At 41.1% G+C, this 25,133-nt stretch overlaps 1 protein-coding gene across 1 annotated transcript in view; it reads right to left on the reverse strand.

Annotated features, from left to right (window-relative positions):
- Col4a6 (collagen type IV alpha 6 chain) overlaps window positions 1-25,133 on the reverse strand; it is a 281,018-nt gene that overhangs the window by 56,311 nt on the left and 199,574 nt on the right. The window contains exons 4-7 of the mRNA XM_046420854.2: window positions 9,701-9,835; window positions 8,122-8,166; window positions 3,209-3,325; window positions 847-915 (exon numbers count right to left, since the gene is read on the reverse strand). Coding sequence (XP_046276810.1) covers window positions 847-915; window positions 3,209-3,325; window positions 8,122-8,166; window positions 9,701-9,835 — 366 coding nt within the window. The remainder of the gene's footprint in view (window positions 1-846; window positions 916-3,208; window positions 3,326-8,121; window positions 8,167-9,700; window positions 9,836-25,133) is intronic.

Below are 25,133 nucleotides of genomic sequence, written 5' to 3' on the forward strand. Positions count from 1 at the left end.
TTTTCTGTTTATGGCACCTATACTTAACAGCCCAAACCCTGGATCATCTCTAGTTCTCCAGTTACACAACCCCATCTCTGTCTTCCAGAGCAGTTTCCAGTGTCCCCTGCTGTGTACATTAATGGAAGTCAGAAAAGTGCCACTGAGTAGCTGAGTGAGCTTGGAGCATCTTCCCCTCAGATGTTGGGACCTTAGATTCTCATCTGCTATCAGGGCAATGATGGGTTCCTTTCCTACTCTGCAAAGAAAAAGGGTCAATCCTTGGGAAGAAGGGTTTATGAGACTCCACAAGGATATCAGGCAGCATATACTAAGAGTACAGTCACAAGAAAAAAGAAGGTTTTTGACAAGAGATGAAAGTTTCCATCTAGCTTCAGAGTGATGAGCATGTTTTTGCATATATGGAGTGCCCAGCTAGGGTGATAGGATGGTATGCAGAGGCAGTGAAGGCCAGGCCAGGATCCTGGGCTGGTGGCCACACTGAGGCGGACAGACATATATGAATTAAAGCTAAGATATACACATGTCAAGGATTCTAGGATATTCCAAAGATATCTGCCTCTAGAAAACGTCTTGGCTTATCAAAGAAAATTATACCCATGCAAACTGTTGTCTCTTATTTTTGGTCTAGATCCTACAAGGCAGATCTCTTTGGCAGTATAGTTGCAAACATTTCTGTCGGTGTTTGCACCACAAAAGCTCCAGATCCTCTTAAATCCAGCTTGGTCTGTTCCTTAAATAGAGACACAGATGCTAGTTGTAGAAATATTTTTTATTGGAAGTGGGGCCTAATCCTGGGGAGCCCATCTTACAACCTACTCAGCTGGCTGCCCTAGAGACTCTTACCTTCATTCCTGCGAAACTCCCTGGAGAAGGAATAGGTTCCCCTTTTGAGCCTTTCTGACCAGGGAGCCCCTGAATAAAATAATAAGAGAAACTTGTGAAGAAACACATGCATGCATAGTTTTGTTTATAGTATGATCTGATCAGATGGAGGATGGAACTATGAGAGCCTGAAATTATTTGGCTTACTCTATGACAGAACTGGCTGTACTAAGGGGCAAAGCATGACCCCTTAACAGTTGCTAGTGTCTCAAGGTTAGATGTCCATTCCTCCATTCCCAAATCAAAGGTATGTTAAAGGATATGGATTAGACAGAAGAAAACTTAACATTTATTCATACCATTGATCTGAACAAACACATAATCCATAAGCCTAGAGTTCACTATTCTACCCCCAACAGGTATAAGACACTGACAGAGCCTAGGACAAAGGTCATCAGTTTTTATATAAAGAGCCAGATATTAATTTAGGGTTTATGGGTCACATCTGGAATCTGCCCCATATTTTTCTTGTTCTTTCTTTTAAAATATCTTTCAAATGTAAAAACAGGCTATAGGTCAAGTGCCATTGTGCACCAGTTGTAGGCCTCTGGTCTAAAAGATACCTATAAAACCATTGTCATCCTCTGCTTCTACCACTCAACTTCCACCTCAACACCTGTGTAAGGGGCTGATGCGTCGTGCTGTTAACATGGAAAACAGCTCAAAGTACCCAATCCCAATCTTTGAACCAGATTTATTTTTTGCTGTCTCAGTGGCAAATGCTGGCTAATATCTTCTAAAGTTTGTCCTCCTGGGGAAAATCAATGTCCTTACATCTAAGGGGAAATCAGGATTAGTACTGGGGGAAGGGCTAAGCTTTGGGGACTGAAGTGTTGAGTGAATGATGGATTCTTTGAGTGAAGGGACCATTGGTATTATAAAAGAACAACATGGTCCCAGAAGCATAAACCAGTTTCTTTCCTAACACTGCCTGTTTCCCCTTATTCTTGTGGTCACTATTCTTTTCAAAGACGCTTCAAAGAAGCTGGTTGAATAGAGATTCCCTGGTATTCAGCAGGGGGTAAGGTTCAGCTTAGTAAAATACATTCCCAAATTCCTATTTAGGCTTAAGGTAAGGTTTAGGGACAGGATTAAGTTTCTACCCATGTCCTGTGTTCATCAGGGGATGTTTTATTACCTCAGGATCTCTATTCTCTTTGGGGGCAGAATTCCCTTTCCTTTATCACCACAGAAGTATTCTTTTCCTCTCCCCTGTTGCCATGGCAATGTTTGGAGGCCTTTGTGATGCACACAGATTATTCCATGTTAGGAATATATCTTTTCCTACAGCCTCCCCCTTCAGCTATACATTGGTTTGGTCCTTAGATGTCAAGGTCCTTTATGGCAATCTGGGGTTTGTGATTTGTCTGTTTGTCTTTCTCACTTTCTCACAGGTACACCCACAACCTGGTTACTGAAGGCAATGGTGATGCTATTCTAGTGAATGCCAATTAATTCTTGTAGCTATGAAGCTATTTAATGGATACACTGGTTTCTAGTTAAAAGTCTCACATAAGAACCCTTATTAATTTAAATGTTTTTCAAGTGAGGTTAAAAATTAGGCTTGAAATGTGTTATTTTCTCTTTTCAGCCACTTTAAAAGAAACCAGCCTTGCAAAGATATGATATATACTAGAGATTCTTTAGATCCAAATATCTGAGCCCTATCTGGAGGAATATAATTAAGTAAAACTGGTGAGACTGGAGTCTAATAAATATCAACCCCACAATCAAGGGTAATGATGTGGGGTGGGGACTAGCTTTTTTCAACCTCAGCACCAATGACACATTGGACCAAAGGATTCCTTGATTTGGGCGGGGGGGTGCTATTCTGAGCCTTCAGTTGAGACATGGAAAGATATCAATAACAATTGCCAAATATCCCCTGAGGGGCAAAATCACCCTGGTTAAGTACCATTGGTATATATCAAGCTTGCCAAGCCTCTGGGATCCTGTTAATGCTTCTAGATCATATGTAAACCTTCCAAGCATTTCCCAGTATCCACTGATGTGGGAACATGTCAGATAGCCCAAGTGTATATTTTGCTCTGAAATGTACTATAACCTTTTAACAATCTTGCCGATTCCAAAAGCAATATTTAAAGAGCAATGTGAAGTAGTGTGGCCTGTGTACACCCCCTGCAACTGGTATTCTTTAGACTTCTGTTGCTGTTGTGCTGCCAACACAGATTCCAGCTTTGGACAAGGGACTGCAGTGACTGCCCCAAAGAAGCTTAATGAGGTTGCCAGATGAGCAGAAAAAGAGCATATTTGGAGGCAAGCAATGCCAATTAAATTGAAGTGCAAAGATCTGGCAGCATACAGGTGGTCCAAGAATCCCAGGATAGCCATCAGGGCCTGGAAATCCAACAGCTCCTCTAGTTCCATTACAGCCATCTAGGCCAGGTGGACCTCTGGGACCTGGCTGTCCAGGGTGGCCCTGTTCAAATAGAAAAGAAAGGATTATGTCAGCAACAGGATTGTCAATTAATCCAAAATGCTCTACAGTGAGAAAAGTCAAGAATCCTGCTAAACTCTTGGCTCCTTGTCTACTTGCTTAACCCCACCACATATGTTCTCATATCTTTCTTTTAGACTCAAGTACATGCGTCTAATCGCAGCTCAAAGATACCTCTTCTCAAAGGATCAATAGTTTAATAGGATTCAAGCTGAAACTAAAGGGATCAAGCACAAACAGATGGAATATATAAGGTTCTATAAGTTCACATTCCCTGGGTACAAAGATGTACTAAAGTGGAGCTTAGCAGTCTGGCAGCTGAACTGCTCCCAACAGGGAATCATGCCAGGCTGTGGGAATCCTTTGACCAGACAGATCCTGGGAAGCCTGGCATGATTTCTCTATTCGAAGCTCTGCATGGGAACTGATGCTGGACTTTGGTCTACAAAGCAGCAGCAGTTTCCACAGTGCCTCCTCTCCTGAAATCTGCTTGGCCCAAAATAAGCAAATCCTGCAAGAACCACACTTTCAATTTCATTTAATCAAAATCCCATTTCAGGTTACTGCCTCATTTAGGGAGTTGTATCTTCTCTTCAGGAAGAGATTCTGGGAGTCTTCACTGGGAGACTCAGGATATAGACTGGAGCAAGAGGAGACAGAGCACAGACTGTTTATTTCCCTCATGCCCTTGTTCACTGGCTATATTTCTGGCACTAGCCACATTTCTCTAAATTCTTAGGTCCTCTTGGGCAATAGCTATTTCATGGTTCCAGGTCTCATTGGGTTCCAGTACTACAATTCCATTTTTCCTCTTTGGGTCTATGTTGTTAATAGCTTTGAGTTAGTTCATTTGCCATCTATTGTTTATCTTAATTCCTCCCACATCCTTTAAGTATACTCTTTATTCAATCTACTCAGTTAAATTCTTGGGTATACTGCTACTTCTTGCTGAGGTGACCAGTAATGACCACTGTAAACTGTCCCAGTGGAACTTCCTAGGGGTTATCTCTCAGCGGGGTAACAAGAATAAGTTAAGGCAAGACAACAGGCTGGTGCAGGAGTCTTCCTTATTCCTGAGATTTTTTATTCTGTTTAACAACAAATCTTTTCCCTTTGCCTGGATTTTCACTCTTTGGCATCTTCATTTTTTACTTGGGCTCATTCCTTTGATAGTTTTGTCACCTAAATTCCTGATATCTCTTACCTGCAGGATTCTAAGGTTATCTGTTCACTCTTTTTTACATTAGTGGAATTCTCGAGAATTGAAATCTGATCTCGAACTCAGACTTTCCAGCCCTTTCTCATCCAGCTGATACTATGGGATGGTAGACAATACACATTTTGGGCCATTCAGAATTGTGCTCTAATGTTAGCTTTGCCTCTTTCCAGCTGAATAAAGCTTCAGTTCCTTCATCTGTACTGTGGAGGTGAATAACACCTACTTTATAGGGTTGCTGTCAAATTTAAGAATGAATAATGCCTACCCCATTGCATTCTGGTCAAAATCAAGTGGGATTAGATTTACTAAGTAGGAGTTCAATAAATGGTAAGTTTTCTCCCAGATAAGTCAGCAAGGGTAAGCACAAGGCCAAGTTCAACCTTCCTCTTGATTTTCAGGGCCACAGAATTTCCGGCACTTTGCTGTTTCTGGTTATGAGTGATGACTTTACATATGTGTGTGTCAGTTTTCTAAGAGAGTGAGTGTAGCTTTTTGAGGAAGGAAGCCTTAGTTCAATGTAGCCCTAAGGGACTGAGTACACAGACTAGGAATACCTACTGTATTTCAGAAAAACAGTGTTCCTCAGAACTCAGTTTCAAAGTTCCCATTTAGTGAGTGGTATGTGTCCACTTTGGGGATATAAATCTAGTGTGCTCATTTATAAGCCTCTACGCAGGGCAATATTTGAGGTTGACTCCATGGGAAAAGATAAACATAAATTGCAAAGAACAACTTGAAAACCTCTGCTCCTCCCAACTTATTTGAACTGCAAGCATTTGACAAATGTACATTTGTTATTGGTACCAACAGCCCCTATTCACAGTTGAGACATCATTAAAAGCCACAGCCCCTACTATCCTCAGTCTACATTGTTCTGATGTGGAAAATCTTGATGAATGCTTGTTTGTTCATTCTCTACACTGGTTGTTGTGCTCCTTGATATAAAGATTCAGATTATCATGAAATTATTACTCACCCATTCATGTTGAAATTGTCTACATGACAACAAAGATGGAGTTTTGGGACTCAAACCAGTGACACTTAAGTTAATGATCAGCCTATATTAAGAAAGGAACCAGATCCATGCAGTAATCCAGTTTAGTAAGTTGTGTTGCAGAAGTTGATGGTTTCAAATTGCTTAATAAGTTGTTAAAAGTTGAAAAAAAATAGTCTGACTGGGCCTATGGTATCTTTGTTTTCCTCTGTCTGAGGGAGTCACGCCAGTCTGAGAATTATTGCTCAAAAAAAAAATAGGCCCTCCCTAGAGGTTGGAGTCAGTCCTCTAAATCTTGTTAGATATCCAGAGGGATGTTGAACTCAACTGTAGGCCTCCAGAGCCTCTGGGAGGAGCAGAAGATTTAATCTGTGCTCTCAGGAAGCTATGAGACTATCACACAGGACAAGCAATAACTACCATTGGGCTGTATGTAATAAGAAGCTAGAGTATGTGAGGCATTGAGCAAGGCCTCCTGGGACCTTAGAGATGGAAGGAAGAGGCAAGTACTGAACAAAAGATGCTCAATACATACTTTTTAAATAGCTAGAAGAGAGGAAAAAAAATAAGGAAGAAGGATTTCATGGAGTAATGAAGCTTGAGACCTGAAGCTAAAGAATTCAAAAGTCAACAGAAAACATAGACAAGCTTTAGTCAAGGGAAGGGCCAAGGGAGTGGCAGTGAAAACTGGGAGCAGCAAACTCACTGGGGGAGTATGGACAGCTGCAACTCTTTCTCCCAAGCAATGAAGACCCAAAGAGAAGTGATCAACTCCTGCAAGCTCTAGAGCTCTTTTGATTACAAGTTGAAGGCAGAAGTGTCCAGCTGGACCTGGGGACAGGTTCCAACTCTGATTTGGAAGTAGTGTGGGCCTCACATGATTTACTTTATTTCACCTCCCATTAAAAAGAGAACGCAGGAGGAAGGGTGTGTTAACACTTCAAGCTCCAAATCCTCCACCCATCTCTGTCAAAGCCAGGTCTATAGGATGAATGGTAGAGGCTGCTTCCAGTTTTCTAGTTTCTCTTACCCCGGTTCCAAGAAGGTACAAACTCTGACTGGAGACTTGCTAAAGTGACGATAGGAACACAGCCATAAGAAAATGCCAGGAGATGCCATGAAACGATGGCCATTCCCATCCACTTTATTTTCCCACTGGCCTACTTCTGGGCATTTTTCAGACTCTGAAGTTAAGTAGAATGCAGAAATGTGAGAGTTGACGTGTCGATATGTATAACAAATACAAGACAAGAGAACCTTCTATTCTCCAAATCCACAAATGTCTATTAGATCTTGGGAGAAAATGGACCAGATGATAATATCTCTGAGGTCATTGCCATAGCCAAATGCTTCCTTTATATCCCCACAGTATAGTCCTAGCACATAGCAGATGATCATGAAATTCTTACAGGTTAAGACAAAGAGATCTGCAATCCCTTCATTAATCCTAGATTATGTAGCATAACAAACGAAACTCTTAAGTCTAGGACTCCCAAAGCATGTTTTGATATCGATTGGAACTCCTTGAATTTGTTGGAAGGATGAAGGCAGAATCCAGGGCCCCTTCAAATGGAGAAGCTTCACTTTTTCTTTTTTGCTTGATATACTGAGCTTTCTGCACAAGATCTGGTCCTCTCTTAAAGAAGACTGAAAATCACTGCACTAGACAAACAGCCCAGGCTGGGAATTGAATAGAGAGAAAAGTGACTATGGGCAAAACCAAAATGTGGTAGCCAGTAAGTTCCAAAACACAATACAATAGGATTTTAAAGGCTGAGGAAATGTTACCATGGAATCTCCAGTGGTGGGTTAAGTGGAGATATAGGACAAAAATGGAGCAACTACAGGATTGGGTTGGATGGAATGGAGAAAGATATATCTGCAAGCTCCCAACCCACTACTTTTATGTAGCAAAGCAGTGTATGCCAAGAGTCTATGTCCAAGTGATCTTTGGAATAGTCACTTTATAAAATCTAAAGGGAAAGTCAATCTGAAATGAAGTAAGGCTGAAAAGAACAAAATACTGAGACAAAATATATCAAGATATCATTAAGGCAGGGGTTGTGGCTCAGTGGTAGAGCACTCGCCTAGCACATGCCAGTCATTGGGTTCAATCCTCACCACCACATAAAAATAAATAAATAAAATAAAGATATAAAAAAAAGATACCGTTAAGGACTTTTTCTAATTTGCATATACCTTCGCAATCCTCCTATAACGAGCATGTATATGCTCTAATATGGCTCAGCCTCTGTACCTGAGAAATAGTCCCTCATCTCCAATCAAAGCTTCCCTCAACTCACAAGACCTTACCATTTGGGCTAAAATATGGATGGTTTCTTATGGATGCATATGCCCCTCTACCCCTCAGCAGTCTGACTTAGGGCTTCCTATACTTGAGTACATGGGTAACTGTGACCACTGCCCTTCCAATGTCACCACACACATCTCAATATTTGATCCTAAGCATGCTTGCATAAGACAGGATGTTGCTAAGGCCAAAGTACCCCAGCTATGAAGTAGAACCTATAGGATGATATTAAAAATGCATCTGTGGACACTTACCGGAATCCCATTGATGCCAAGAAAGCCAGGAACTCCCATGGGACCCTTAAAAAAAAGGAGTAAGCAGATGAATGTAAGAGACAATCCCATTTATGGAGTGGGGCATACGGGGATTGAACTCAGGAGCACTCGACCCCTGAGTCACATCCTCAGCCCTATTTTGTATTGTATTTAGAGACAGGGTCTCACTGAATTGTTGAGGCTGGCTTTGAACTCACGATCCTCCTGTCTCAGCCTCCCAAGCCTCTGGGATTACAGTAATGGAATTCAATTGATATCTGCTAGATTTGGTAGGTTTGTTTACGTGATTCAAATACCTAAGTTGTTAAGAAATGCTTTGTATTTCCCTCGCCACATTGTGTGGCCTTGTTCCCTACTTCAGTGCTAAGTGATCACTTGCTTTTACCTAAGGCCTTGGATGTGTCTGTGTTCTGAGATGAGTTATCATCCTTAGGCAGTATAGTGTTAAACTTTAAAATTAAGGCCAAATATCACATGCTGCTTTGACATCTGGAGAAACCCAGGAGGGCTTCGAGAAGCCTAACCATGAGTTCCCTCCCCACCTGCTCTTTCAGATAAAGTCCTATAGCCAAACCACCCTCTTTATCAAATGGACCAGGTGCAGTTTCTGCTTATCCCTGAATAGCTGCTGCAATACCCTGCTGGACCACTGAATTATTCAAACAAGTCAAATCACGTCATCCTTCAGGAACCGGGGCTCTTGATACATAAAGTCTGAGACCTCCCACAGCCTCTTAGTTCAGTCTTCCTGAGCGCAATCACTGTGTGGTCTTGCATGGTGTGCGGTGTCCTCCTCCCTTGAGCTGTGAGTCTATATAAGTAATAAACTGCTATCGACCTCATCTGTCCAGTATTAGGTGTCGTGTCTTCAGCCATTCCCATTATTTTAGTATGAGAATCCCTCCCTCACCAACCGGGTTAATAGGAGGTGATTAAACTAGGCAGGGAACATAAACTGAGTTGCTAAACTCAGTTGGCCTGCCACCATGATATTATCACTCTCCTTTCTTGTAGTTTTTCCCCTCTATTTGTGGCCCAAATTGCTTCCAAACTTCCTGAGCTTTTGCCTCCCAGTCACTTTTCTGGGGTTCTTGTTCTCTAGTATCTGGCTGAATGGACTTCTGATCTGTGCCCAGTTCCAACGAACATGATTTCTCACCACAGTGAGTCCACTTGTCTGGCAAATAGGTAATAATGTACTTTACAGTTTGCTTGCCCATGAGAGTCTTTCCAGAAATGGGCTGAACCATCAGCAGTATATCACCCATCTCCTCTTTTTTAAGTTTTAGTTATAGATGGACACAATAACTTTATTTTATTTATTTATTTTAATGTGTTGCTGAGGATCAAACCCAGTGCCTCCACATGCTAGGCAAGCGCTCTACCACTAAGCCAGAACCCCAGCCCCCATCTCATCTCTTATTAAAGTATGTAGCTGGACACTGAAGAAATTCACCAAGTATTATTCCCAAAATTGAGCAGAAGTGAAATTGACGATTTTTGGCCTTAATGCTTATGATCCATGCATCACAGGAAAAGCAAGCTTTGGTGATCTTACCTTATCTCCTTTTGATCCATATGGTCCCAGAGGGCCTGGGGAGCCCTTTTCCCCTTTCAATCCTGATAAACCAGTAGGGCCAGCAAAGCCTTCAGGACCTGTGGGACCTTGAAATCCAATTGGTCCAGGTCGCCCCTAAGAGACGGACAGAAGGAGTGCAATTAGTCAATACAGAACTCAACATCAACACTTTACATTTTCCCATGCACAAAGAACACTGTCACCACTTCATTAAATAATTTTGGCTTACAGATCTCTGAGGCATGCCAAAGTTCCAGACATGGATCAGAAAAAGGCTATTTTAGGGGCTTCTAAGCTTATTTGGATAGAACACATTTTATAAGCTCATTTAATAAGATTCATGTGCACCAAGATCCTTAAACTTTGTACTTCTTAGGAGATTAGTTATTCAGGCTGGATAATATTGTCTTCTTCCCAGTGAATGCCAGACCATCCATCAGATTGTCAAAATAGTGAAAGAACAGAACACCAGAGAACATTGTGGCATTTTTAAACTCACATCCAAATGGCCAGCCACAAGCTTGCAGTGAAGTTTGGAAATGGCCATGCTTAAAGAATACTGCCCCAGGGGGGCAGGGAGGGGAGAATCTAAAAACCTCTGAGTTGACCAACCTGTCAGAATTCATCTTTGGCTGATCCCAGGATTCAAATTGCTGTACCTGGCAATAGATACTTACAGGGAAAACACAACACACACACACACACACACACACACACGTACTGTTTACTTGCTCTTCCTATTCTCCCTCCTTTCTTCTCCGCCCAATATGAACAGTGTTGAATGTGTAAAATGCAAGGAGCCTGTGAATATCTATTAAGCATCAATTATGGTAGCAAGAGAGAGCAGCCTGAGGATTTTGAATGCCCTGGTTATAAAATGTCTGTAACAATTAAGTCTGAGAGTTCAGGCTGACATTTTAAAGCAGACTGAGACTGAGAATTAACCCCAGTGGGTACAATACAGGCAGCCTGGACTATCATTTAGAACAAATCCCAGTAGGGACTGAATTTTCTTGGCAGAAAAATGAAAACCATTAGTAATGTGCATTACCTCTCAGAAAACACAACACCATATCAGGTAGAGAGCTTATTTTCATAAATGCTCCATCTCCACCTCTCAGCCTCTTTACTGACTGTCTGCAATTTCCTACAAATCTGTGACAAACTCTGGCAAAAGTCCATTAATCATGCCCTTTACTATTAATGTTCAAGGTTTATCTTTTTTTACAGGGCTCCAAACAGGACAGGTGCCTTATGCAGTGTCTAGAGTCACAAACTGGAGATACAAGTGGCCAACAGCTGTGCTGGTCCTTTGGAGTATAATTTTTGATGTCAATCAAGCCTGTGAAGACTTAGGACTCATGAAAAGAAGTAAAAGCCACTCTGCCCAAGGAGATGCATTTCTCTGGGGCACCACCTACCACTCAACCTTTCACAAACCCAACATATAGGCTACAAAGGGTGGTAGGATAAAAACTGTCTAATAGGCTTGCTTCTGAGAATGAAGAAGATAGGGGGTTAGTGTTCACTCTTGAGGATGTTACCTCCCATCACTGGAATTTTGTTTACAGTGATTCTGTTATTTACTATTCTTGTAATTTCCATACAATCAATATGTGTGTATAAGGAGAAAAAAAATCTCTGTCAAAAATCAATTGATGATACATGTGTGCATCTATTTCTAGGTTTTATTCTGTTCACATGTACTTTTATGCTAAAACTACACTTGCATGATTACTATAGTTTTCTAATAAACTTCCTTTCCAATCTGTAAAGAGGGGGGGGGAAATACTTTAAAACAATTATGTTGGGATGCTGCTAAGAATGGGCAAAGAAGTCAAAATCTGGGTTCCAAGAGTACTGTACACAAAACCATCACAAACAATACAGGTCTGGAACACAGCACAAGTACTGCAGGAACACAGGAGAGACTGGCCACAGATGTTTGAGGAATGCTTACATTTGGCCTATGGCTGGGGGAAGTCATGAGCCACATTTGGATGGCCAAAAGGGCCCAGCCAAAGTGGGCCTGGAAGGCCAGGCAAGAAAGTTAGAGAGTTGATGTGGTAGGACATAGGGAACTATCTGGGAAGAAAGCAGTGTTCAGGGCTGAAAGTCATCAAGGAGCATTCTGGAGAACATGTGTGTGTCAGCAGGAGGCCAGGGCAGCCTGCCTGAGGCTGGAACAAGGGAGGCAGATAAGAACCAGCTGTTGGGGAGGAGAACTCTGCTTGGAGGGAGGATGGGATCAGGATGGGCTTGCTGAGGTCATGTTATTACTAGCAGAGAAGACCCAGTCAGGGCACTGAATGCTTGACCCAAATCTGAGTCTTGCCAAAGGTTTTCCCACGTCAAGGGAGGAGAGGGGGAAAGCATGATAAACCATTGAGTGCCTACTGAGAGTGGGCCCAATTCCCATCCTTCTCAAACCATTAGAGGAGCTTGAGCAGTGCCCAGTATAGGCACAAGGACTGGCACACCCCACCTCCACTCCTTTGCCTTTGAGAACACCAGGGCAACACCCAGGGCAAACAAGAAGACATAGGGATGAGGTGATTCTAGGGCTATACTTAACAGGAACTCTGATTCCAACTAGCAAAGGCAGGGGTCCATGGCCTGCTTCCTTTTCCTTGGCTGGGTGGGCATGCTAAATTTGTTGATGCCTCTGTTCCATTCACAAAGATGAAAGTGAGTTTCTTAATGACCTCATGAGGGCTGGGGTGGTGGTTTCCTGGTAGAGTACTTGCTTAGCATGTGTGAGGCATGGGATTTGATTCTCAGTGCCGCCTATAAATAAATAAAATAAAGGTCCATGGACAACTAAAATAATATTTTTTTAAAAAGACCTCATGAATCTTTTTTTTAAATTCCAACTCTTTTATCAAAGGGGCATTTGAAAAGGTACCACTTGGAGAAACATGGACTTCTGGGCTGACCCCCAGGTTTTTAGAATGGTGGGCATGTGAGCAGGCAAGCTTCAAACCTGTCAGATTGACTTCAGAACTAGAAGCAGGGCTTGTGGCATATGCTGAGGCTCCTGAGGCACTATTCCTCTTGAAATCCCTCCTCAGTGTGGTGCCAGGCCCTTCTGAAGTCTGGAATCATAGGATATGATCATGACAAGGAGCTTCCCACTCACTGAAGTCCTCTCTTATAGTGTGGCACACAGTACCACTAACAAAGAAAAAATGGTTTGTTTTGTCAGCCATCTCTAGATATGATTACTCTGTGGCTCATCACGGTTTGGTCTTTTTTGCTCATCTCCAATGCACACAGTTTCTGTCCTAGTACCCAATGTACTGTTGAAGCTTAGTACTAAATCAGTGATGAATTGTTTTTTTTTTTTTTCTTCCAGACACTATCAGTGACATTTTTCCTAGTGGCCAGCAGAGGTCAGTGTGAGAACACAGAGAATACAGATAAGCAGGTGGGTGGGTGGGCCTCTCCCACTACAGAGAAAAAGAAATCAAACCAGTGACAGAGAAGTCACAGAATGTTCGAGCAGAGAAGGCCCTTGGAGACTATTCAATCCAGGGTTTATTTTATACATGGGGTGGCGGAAGGAGGCTGAGAGAAGAGGAAGGACTTGTTTAGGTCACATAGCTAGTGGGAACAGTGTAGAGCTTAAACTAGACCGCCTGCTGCCAGTGGATAGCTCTTGCCTGTTTGCCAATGGCAGATGTCCTAAGGGGTCCATCAGGCTGCCCCCCCTTGCCCTGGGTCCGCCCCTGGGACTGTCCCCATCAGTAGGCTGCAGCAGCCAGATGCTCACACATCATTTCTCTCTTCCTAACCCTGATCATTTCACAGAACCAATCTGAAACATCATCACTGTTTGGACTGCTAGCAGAATTTCAATAGGCTTGGACCAATGCCCTTCCCTGATACATGTCATTTATTTTGGCAAATAGATCCAGACAGGGCAGAAGGGACTCCTCCAAGTCTTTCCAACAAGCTCTCCCTCCTCCATCTGCTCAGGATTTTAAATGTGCACATCAGGGACTAATTCTCAAGGGAATGGCTTGGGATTTGTGCCTAAGGCCAGGGACTACAGGTCCACAACCACAGTCCAAGCCGGACGCCTCCTCCTGGCTATGGGCTGGGGACAGTGTGCATTTTAAGATTGCCTTTGATCAGACCCAGACAACTGGGTAAAGGACCCAGAAATGGAGCTGTTTATAAAGTAGTACACATATGCAGAAATAGCATCCAGGAACCTTAAAAGCGCATGCCTCAGACTAAGTAGAACTTTGAAAACTGATGGCTGACCTTTCATAATGTGCCCCCCTTTGGCCCTTTTTATCCATCCCTCAAGATTCCAGTGTTCTTCTCCCATAAAATTAAATTTTGTTCTTAAGGAAGAATCTGAAATTCATTCCCACCAGCCCATAAATGACTGACAAGTTAGAGCTTCAGTTTTCCCAGGGGATTTGTAGTTAATGGTGAGCAAAATGTTAAGTCAGGGGATGCACGTGATATTTATGAAGCAGGGATCTTGCATATGATTACTGTGAGTTAATGAATGGAAAACACCTGAAACATAGAACAAAAGTATCGGTTCCCTATCCCCTTTAGGTATCATGATGGTAAAATGGAGAAATTAGGATTGAGTACTCAATACCCATTTGGTAAGTTTAGCTGAGAGATGCACAGACATTATTGAGACACCATCTTTGGGGCAGAGATGTGTGACTGGTAATGAAGGACTATGGATGCTGTCACCCCACATCTGTGGGGGCAATTCCCCTCTTACTGAGGTATGCTGTCCTGGTTCTTCTGGGTACTTGGATTCTCAGTATGCTCATTCTCCTAAAGGGACCTCATCTATATGCTAAGGACTCCCCAGATCTGAACCTCCAGCCTAGATTTCTCTTCTGAGTGTACCAGATCCTTATAGCCAATGGCTTATGAGACCTCTCCATCTGCAGATTCTGTCTCAACTCAACATGATCAAAACAGAACTCACTGTCATTATCCTTAACCTTATTCCCCAGACCAACTCCTTTCTCTCAAGTTACTGGAGTGAACTCAGTATATGGCACTATCCATTAAGTTGACTGAGCCAGAAATTCAGGGATCCTCCATCGCAGCTCCCTATACCTTGGCTCCTACCCATATCCAATCCATTAGCAAGCACTGTCAATTCAACTTTCAAAATATAATGCAAATCTATCCATTTATCTTCAGATACTTTTAATTCAGGTCTTTCTCATCTCTCTCTCCTAGAGTGTTGCCACAGCCTCCCAACTGGCCTACCATCCTTCAGTCTCGCATTATTCTCTCAAGTATCCTAGCTTTTCTGTGTATGTCTCTGCTCTCCTGTAGACCTCCTATGTATCCTTCAGGTTCCATAAAAGATATCAGCTTTTTCAGGGAGCTTTCCATGATTGCTTCTACCCAGCAGCATGCCTAGGTTGCCTGTGTATGTGTTGATATCTCCAATAGACTGAGCTCCTTGACGACAGGACCCATGGCTGACTCCTTACTGCATTGCTTGTGCTACACACAGCGGGCATTCAATAAATGTTTTCTGAATGAATGAAATGATTGAATGAATATACACACTGAAAAGTACAATGAAGAAACATCTGCTCACAGGACCACAGAAAAGAGAGCTGCATAAGCCTCGGGAAGTCATCCAGTTCAGGATGGAGAAACCGAAGCCCAGAAAGATAAAGGGACTTGCCCAAGTTCTTAGAGTATCAACTCTCCATACTTTTTCCTCATTTTAAAACGTTGGTGCATTATAGTTGTACTTATTGATGGGATTTGTTGTTGTATATTCGTATATGCACACTATATAACAATATAATTTAGCCAATATAACTGCCAGAATTTTCCCCCTTCTCTCTCTACCTCCCACCCCTTTCCTCTACTGATCTCCCTTTGATTTTTCAGGAGATCCACTCCCACTTTTGTTTTCCTTTTTCCTCTCTAGCGTTTGCATATGAGATAAAACATATAACCCTTAACCTTCTGTCAACCCTATACTTTATATTCTTTATTTTTTCTTTTTAGTTATACATGACAGTAGAATGTAGTTTGGCAGATTATACACACATAGAGTATAACTTATTCTATTTAGGATCCCACTCTTGTAGTTTTAGATGATGTGGAGTTACCCTGGTCATGTATTCAAATAAAAGGCTAGGAAAGTTATGTCTAATTAATTATACTGTCCTTCCTATTCCCCTTTCCCTCCCTTCCATTTACCTGCAAATGCCATAATTTCATTCTTCTTTAGGACTGAGTAATATTCCACTGTGTGTATGTGTGTGTGTATATATATATATATATATATATATATATAATATCACATTTTCTTCATCCATTCATCTGTTGAAGGACACCTAGGTTGTTTCCATAGCTTGGCTATTGTGAGTTGAGCTGCTATAAACATTGATGTGGCTGTGTCACTAAAATATGCTGTTTTTAAGTCCTTTGGGTATGTAATAAGAAGTGGGATAACCAGGTCAAATGGTGGTTTCATTCCAAGTTTTTTAAGGAATATCCATATTACTTTCCATAGAGTCAACACTACACTTTTTAAAACACAGTACCATGGTATCTTTTAGAAAATTTAAAGACAGAAATGGTCCATATGTATTGTAATTTCTGGGCATTCTCCACCCTCTGAGATCTCTGAGTGAAATAACTTTGGTTCTTATCTGGATTGGTGTCTATCCATTCAACAATTACTTATTTACCAACTGATATGTAAAAGACTTTGTGGTTAAGATGGTGGGTAAGAGATAGTTTCTGCATTTGTGGAGGTTATTGTCTCACTATCCATTGAAAGGGATGTTCATATATGCACATCTGCATAAATGATTTCACGTCCACTGTAACTCTACATCATATACAACCAGAAGAATGAGAAGGTATAGTCCATTTAAGTATGATGTGTCAAAGTGCATTCTACTGCCATGTATAACTAATTAGAACAAATAGAAAAAAGAAAGGGATATGTATGCCCATCCTCAACCTAATTCAACGCTTTTCATTTTGACCTGAGTTCTGTGCTAGGTATGTATGCTTGTTGGTAAAGATAAGATTATATTATAAGAAGTAACTGGAGGGACTGGGGTTGTGGCTCAGTGGTAGAGCACTCGCCTCACATGTTGGAGGCCCTGGGTTCGATCCTCAGCACCACATAAAAATAAGTATATAAAATAAAGGTATTGGGTCCAATTACAACTAAAAAAAATAAATATTTTTTAAAAAAGAATTGGAGATGAATTCATGTGCAATGAATTTTTAAAATTATACTGTATACACCATAATTCAAGAGGAATTCAGGGATATGTGAGCTCACAAGAGGACAGAGAAGTAAGGAAAAGGCTAACAACATGTTAGGGAATGCATTCCAAATATAGAGAATTGTGGGAATTAACAAATTGTGTAAGCAAGGAATAGTTAGAAGCCTAGGCCTGGCAAGAGCTGAGGTAGCATCTCAAATAATCAGTGAGAAAGGGCAGGAGATGCTAACCTGCAAAAACTTCTCAGTGCTGGGGTGCTTGCCCTGGTTCATTAGCTATGTTTCGTTTGGCTGTCAATTTAGTTCAGAATTTAATGAGTCAGCTTGGCATAGTAGCTAAGAGGATAAGATTCTGAGTCAGAAAGTTCTGGATTCAAAATCCGTTTTTACCACTGTAAGACTTTGGGATGGAGGACAACTTTAGTTTTCTAATCTATCCAATAAAGAATAATATTAGTGTCTATCTCAGAGGGTAATTATAAGAATTAAATGATATAATTTGTGTAAACCATGATTTTCACTCCTTTGTATGCATATAAAACACCTGAAGATAATGTTAAAAGACAGATGGCTTGGCCTCACCCCCAGAGTTTCAGATTCAGTAGGTGTGGTTGGATCTAAGAATTTGCATATTTATTGAGTTCCCAAGTGGTACTGATGCTACAAGGTTGAGACCAAACTTGGAAAGACTCTGCTAAAAATCATTTAGCATGCTACCTAGCATAGAATAAATGTACAGTGAAAGTTACTTGTTATTGACATATTTTTCTTATTTAGGAAATGATTGTGGCTTGTGCAGTTTTGGGATTCACAATTTCAGCATTCCTTTCTTTTTTGTTATCGGGAAATGAACCTGGCACCTGCAGCCCTTTGAGTTGCTTAGGGCTTCGCTAAGTTGCTGAGGCTGAGTTTAAACTCGTGACCCTCCTGCTTCAGCTTCCAGCCACAGGGATTACTCAGCATTCCTTTTTCACTATGGTTTAAGGCATCTCCCCTTCTTTCTCCTTATGGCACTCAGGAGGAAGGGTATGTATAGGGGAACAAGACCAGAGACAGGAAAATCATCGAGGCAGCTGTGACATTCTGGAGAGAAATAACACTGACCTGGATTAGGTTCTTGACTATAGAGACAAGGGAGAAAACAGATTTCAGAGACTTTACTTTAAAAGACTTAGTGTTAAATTGGAATCAATGGGTAAAACTGAGGAAGATGCAGCAGAGCACGGTGGCATATTCCTATAATCCCAGCAGCTCAGGAGGCTGAGGCAGAAGAATCATGAGTTCAAAGCCAGCCTCAGTAAATTTGTGAGGCCCTAAGCAACTTATGGACACCCTGTTTCAAAAAATAAAAAAGGGCTGGGGATGGGCTGGGGTTGTGGCTCAGTGGTAGCATACTTCCTAGCATGTGTGAGGCACTAGATTTGTTTCTCAGAACCACATAAAAATAAATAAATAAAGGTTCATCCACAACTAAAAATATATATATATTTTTTAAAAAAAGGTTGGGAATGTGGCTCTGTTGTTAAGCGCCCCTGGGCTCAATCCCTGGTTCAGAAGAAAACCCAACCAACCAATCAAAGCTGAGGAAGGTACAAAGGATGATTCTTAGGTTTCTTTTTGGTCAATTGAGGAGATTTCTTCATTAACATGAGGAAACCAAGGGGAAGAAGAGTTTTCGGTAGAAGATGAGGAGATCATCTTTGGACAGTTTGAATTTAAGATGTCTTCGGAACATCTAGGGAGAAATTCAGCATTGTTTTCACCACTAGACTAGAAGGTTCAAGGGTATGGAATGAGATTGGCTCACAACTGTATCTCTAGAGATGCAGCATCTGGTGTTCAGTGCACAAGGATAGCATAATTGTGGAATAGATAAAAATAGAGAACTAGTGTTGAGGTTGTGGCTCAGTGGTAGAGTGCTTGCCTAGCATGTGTGAGGCACAGGGTTTGATCCTTGGTACCACATTAAAAAATGGTATAAAAATGTTGAAAAAAGAGGAAAAAAAAGAGAAGTAAACATGCACTTGGAATCTTTAAGAAGGTTTCTTCCAAGTTTCATTAGCTAAAGGCAAAATGAGATTAAAGTACTGTTGCTAGCCTGAAAACCCTATTGTAATCTTCAAGGGTAGGGTGCAGAGATCCATGACCTCAAGTTTAGAGACTAAGTGGATGGAGTTTTACAATTCATCCTTACTCTATAACTGGAATTTCCATCTCGGCTATGGGGTGTAGTGGGCGTACAAAAGCTTAACATATTTGGGGGACTCCTCCCACCAGGGCCCCTTATCTTTGGACAAATTTGTTGCTGTCACATTTTTCAATAAACTTGCTACTTGCTTACGATCTCTGTGTCCTTTCATAAAAAACAAACAATAACAATGACAATTAAAAAATCCCAATAAATTCTGGTCTAATAGCTGGGGTTTTCTCCCCTAGCCATGAAATATGGTAAGGAAGATATTAATGTTAATACAACAGCAGAACACGTAAGAAGATTCAAACCAAATTTTGCTGTTCCTTTAGGTCATCACAATACATGTGTGAAGTATGCTGTGGCCACTAAGCAGCAAAGCAGTAAGCCATTGGGGTTGGCTAATGTCACACAGGTGCTCAGTGGCAGAGCAGGTATCAGGGCCTCCCAATCAACTTGTTGCTCCTTTGTTGGAACTAATCAAGATATATATCTATAGATATCTATATCCCACTCTTCTAGTAATGGCAGTAATAGAATTTTTATATAAGTAAGTAAGGGAGAAAGAACTTGGGTAGCTGAAGAATATATGTCTAGCACATGACAGGGAAAGACTTATATCATGTAGATACATGGATCCATTTTGTGGCCCAGGAAGTCCGGGTTCAGATTCATAATGTTAGCATCATCTACAATTTGCCAGCAAGCACAACAATCCTTTCTATCCAAATAAATACAGAAATAAAAGACAGACTAGATAGTGATTGGTATCTAGCAAAGAATGAAACTCCCAAATTCTCAGTGTCTGCAAAGCTAAGAAACAGTATCAGAGGCTCCCCCTCAACACACAAATGAAAACACATTTCTTTTCTAGTTCTGTGGCTTTAATCAGTGTTTGAAGCAGCCAGCCCAGGCATGAAAACATGCATCTACATGTTTTGTTTGCAAAGACACACACAACCATTCCATTGGCTATTCTCAGCAGCACTGATTCTCTGCATTGAAGAATGCTCTGAATGTAGAAACACAAAACCACAGTAAGAGCTACTCTGGGCTGAAAATATTGTTATTATTGTTGATACCAAAGACATTTATCTCAATTTGCCTAAACTTTTCACTGGAAGAGGTACTATTTAATAGAAATTTACAAGTGGAATCAATGAATTCATCCAGAACCCTTCAAGAAATAGCACTACCTAAAACTTAAAAACAGAGAATTTCTTCTTATTCTCAATCAACATGGTCTCCTTAATTGTTCTGCAGGCAATAGACAGTTAAACAGGTTCTAGTAGACAAATTCTGATGTCATAGAAGCCCCTGGTGCTAGCATATTAATTCAGTGGAAGAAGTGGGAATATAAGCATAATATACTGATTTGGTGATCATTGTGCTGAGCAGAAACTAGAGTATTTAGTCTTTAAATGTTACATTTCTCTTGTTCCTGGGGAACATCTAGATAGAGGCAGATAAGTAGATGAAGAATTTTTAGGTCTTCCTTTTCTCCATAACATTTTCATAAAATGGTATCAGACACTAAAAGAAACTTTCCTTTTGTGATATTGTGATCATTGGGAATTGCAAAAACCAAAAATCAAGTAAAAATGTACATATGACCAACAGTTGGCCATAAAAATAAAAACAAAACAAACACCTCTGAAGTATTACAATGGTTGAATGAGGCCCCACATTTCTTGGAATAAACATGTAGTTTATAAAAAAGCCTCAGTGTGGACTGAGTTTCCAGACTGCACAAGAAAAGAAACACAGATCTATTGGGGATGAATTTAAACTAAAACTAATATAACTGTTGGGAAAACATGGAATACTTATTTTGCTATAATTTTGTTTTCCTTCTTAGAATTTAGAAGGGTAACTTGAGATGATTTGATGACAGAGGCCTTTTTAAAAAAGCCTTCTAGCAAACTTGGATTGATGTTGTGCTTGCCTCCCAGAAATTATCATGTTTGAGTTGGGTGTGGTGGTGCACACCTGTAATCCCAGTAGCTCCAGAGGCTGAGGCAGGAAGATTAAGAGTTCCTAGCCAGCATCGGCAATGGTGAGGCACTTGGCAACTCAGTGAGACCCTGTCTCTAAATAAAATACAAAATAGGACTGGGAATGTGGCTCAGTGGTCGAGTGCTCCCGAATTCAATCCCCACCCCAAATTCCTGCATTTGAAGAAAAATCATAAGATTTAGGTCCAATTCCCTGCTCCCACTTTCTAGCTGTATGGCCTTTTATTTTTTAAATTTGTTCTAATTAGTTATACATGACAGTTGTATGATATTAAGAAAACCAATTAATCTCTAGGTCTTTGTCTTTTCATCAGTAAAATGGGGACATTACTTGCCCTATTTCCTGAGTTGCTTTGAATATCAGTTGAGATACAAGACAAAGCTTTGTTTTTTGGGGAAAACATGAGTAACTAAACTTCAATTTCCCCAAATCCTCTCATTTCCATGCAATAAACCTTTAAATGAATAAAGGCTCATGAAGAAGAGATTTCAGTAGAATGAGATTGAATGAAATAAGGAGCAGAATTTAAAGTAGTAAAAGGTGGGGGAAATTGACTGTCTAGCACAAGATTCTCATTATAGCTTTAAAATGATTAGACCTACACTATTAAAATATGGGGTTTATTTTAAAACACACAGTTTAATTACAATCCAGAGTCAATTTTTTTTCTTCAAGTTTTTCTAGCAAAACATAGCCCTGGTTTTATAATGAAAATCACAGCAGCACAGGACTTGCCAGAAATTCACTTTGCAGCAATTTTTTCTGTAGTGTATCTATTCCATTAGACAAGGGGTACTTTCAGCATTTTTCTCTGACATAATAAATTACCCATCATTGATATACTACACAACCTTCGGTCCAAAATGGAACTGGTATAAGCTGATTGCTTCTGGATCAATGCTGGCGTCCCTGATTTTCTGGTGAGAAGCCATCAAGTTTGGGTAATGGGAGTAACAGGAACCAACCAACTACTGCTCCTTAAACAGAATAAAGGTAGAATTTTAAAAAATCCCTGTCTGAACTCACTTGCTAAAGAACCCAGGGAGCTCTGAGAGGGAAGGGCAAGGAAAGTAGGGCAGCAATGTATTGACATAGTATCAGTGCTGTTCCCATGCACATTTACACCCCTGATTTCATTTAGAACTAGAGGAGCATTTATATCCACACCCATGCAGATAAACAGATACACACATGCCCACAGGTGCAGGATTCTGCTAAAATGGTAATGTCTGTTGGTACTCTGGCATAGCTTACCATATATCTTCCAGACAGCAATGAGTTGGAATTCAAGAAGATGGCATGACATAAAGCTCCCCTCCCACCCTGCTTCTCTCCCAGTGCATGCAGTAGTCTCTGCGGAGAAGTAAAGCTATCCACACATCCACATAAAGGAAAAAAGGGGATGAGAAGGGAGTGCAAAGGGCAAAGCCTCTACAGTACATTTCTTTTTTTGGGGGGGTATCAGGGATTGAACTCAGGGACACTTAACCACTGAGCCACATCCCCAGCCCATTTTATTTTGATTTGAGACAGGGTTCTGCTAAGTTGCTTAAGGCCTTGCTAAGTTGCTGAGGCTGGCTTTGACTTGTGATCCTCCTGCCTCAGCCTCCCAAACCCTTGAGAATACAGGTGTGTGCCTCCATACCTGGCCTCCACTCTACATTTCTGATATATTTTTTTTTTCCTTTTACACCATGGACAGTTGGAAGCTGAGATGAAATCAAGCTCTGTGTGCAATAGGAAAGATGAGCCATGAAGGTAACAGCAGCTATGGTATAAATAACAAGTAGAAGCTCCAGAATTATTAGTAGCATTAGGAGTTACAAGTTTGCATCAGAGAAGACCCTCAGATTTCAAAGTGTTTCCACATCCAGGACTCCATCTAATGTTTATAATAACCCTATCCTAAATGTACCAGGGAAAGTAAGTGAGGCCAAGAGATTAAATAACTTATCCAGGGACAGAACGTTTATACAAGCAGAGCCAGGTCTTCTTAGTCCCAGTCCAGTACTCTTTCTACTACTCCCTTTAAAGAGTAATGGGTCAAATCTCTGTCAGAAATTCTCACTAAAATGTCATGTAATTCTACCCCAAATCCTGGGTCTGGAGAACATTAAATCCTTTTGATTTTTTCCCCCTTAATCCACCTTGTTGCTCAGGGCATCTTTATTGACCATTAAGTAGATATAGGAAGAACAAAGAACTCAAATCAATCTATTGTTCCCTCAAAACTAATCAATTCAGTAAATATTCATTGTCTACTATGTACCAGCCATGGTGCTATATGTTGGCAAAACAGATGAATGTAAAATTGCCTTGCCTTTGAGGAGCTCTCAATCCAAGTTGAAAAATAAGTCTTGCACATACACAAGTATACTATAATGCAGAGGACAGCAGGAGGGATATGATACTGAACCTAATGATTGTCACTGAGTCTGTCTTGAGGGCAGAAGAGGGTCCTTTTATTCTTCCAAACTAGAGAGTGAAGGAAGATGTGTAAAGAAAAAGACCCAGAACAAGTTTTGGTAAGTAATAGGGAAGTAGAGAAGGTCTATTTGAAATTGATCTCAGTTTTCTCAATAAACATAAGCAGCAGGTCACAGGTAGAGGGAAGTTAGTTGAGTTGAGGTTGACTGGAAAGGGCCAGGGGGACATGCTGTAGAGAACTGGCAAGAAGTCAACTTTTAGAAAAGCACAAGGGCCTGCCAAGTAGCACCAAGAGCTATGCAAACACTAGATGACATGCTTTGGTTGGGGGAATGTTCCTCAAACAATACTTGGCAATCCAGGAGGAAGAGCAGGCAAAGGAGGTGGTGGTGGTTTCCAGGGTTGGGCACTAACACATCAGAAGAATTGGAGGTGAGGCTGAAGCTGGAGGAGAGGCATAGGCCCAATTGGAGGATGATAATAACATTGTGGAAATACCTGATCTTGGGTTTCCGATGAAAAGTGAACCAGAGGGGAGATAGCAAATAAAACAATGATTTACTAGAAACTTTGACCTTGCTCAAAGTGAGAATTCTGAACTACTCATAGATATAAATTACATATAGCACTTAGTATTGGGTCAATTCTTTAAAGATAAATCTGGAGCCAGAGAGAGCAACCTAGAGATCCACACCTGCAGAAAATCCACCAGCTGGTTAGCAATAGGATCCCACATCTACCCCAGACTGAAAGTCCCATGGCTTGGCTTAATATTGAACTCAAAGAGAGATGGTTTGGGCTAATGCAGAGAAAATGGTGCTAAGTAGTATGTCAGAGTTGATGGCCTATGTAGGGAGGAAAGCAGGTGGCTCACATGCTCATGACTCATGGAAGACTCAGGTTGTGTCAGACTTCTTCATCCTCCCTACCTTCCCTACTTCCTACTGTCCCTACCTGCCTTTCCTTTCCTATTGTCACTGACTTTTTTAATAGCTCACTCTGCCCAACTGTTTGTTCTCTTAGAGCAAGGGAAACATTTGAAACAACTCACAGATCAATTATCTTATTTCTAGAGAAAGCAGAGTTAGGAATAAACCAGAAAACTATCCTGAGAGGAATCCATTGGAAATTGGGCAGGGAAGGCATAAAACCTGAAAAGGAAGCAAAACAGGCCAAACTCTAGGACTTGTGAAAGAAAAAAAAAGTGGAGGGGAAGGTAGGGGAGTGGACAGTCTGGGAGTAGTCCAGGAGTCTGACTTGGGAGGGTTAACTGGGTAGGAGGCATCATGTTTTCCTTCCCCTTCCCTTCCATTTTTCATTCTCTGATTTTATGAGGATTTTAAAAAGCTTCTAGATCTGGTGCTGGCAATCTTTCAGAAAAAGTTACCAGAGAATTCTGTATAGATAAAGTCCCCAATGAAGCCTGCCACAGCCAAGAGTAGAAACAATCATCCTCTACAGCTGAGTGGAAAACAAATCTCAGGTACTTTCCCCTTCCAGGCTTTGAGTGCTTCAGGTCC

This window comes from Marmota monax, unplaced genomic scaffold (genome assembly GCF_021218885.2).
Source record: "Marmota monax isolate L192 unplaced genomic scaffold, Marmota_monax_Labrador192_F-V1.1 WCK01_AAM20220418_F8-fsc00050, whole genome shotgun sequence".
In the NCBI taxonomy this organism is placed as follows: domain Eukaryota; kingdom Metazoa; phylum Chordata; class Mammalia; order Rodentia; family Sciuridae; genus Marmota; species Marmota monax.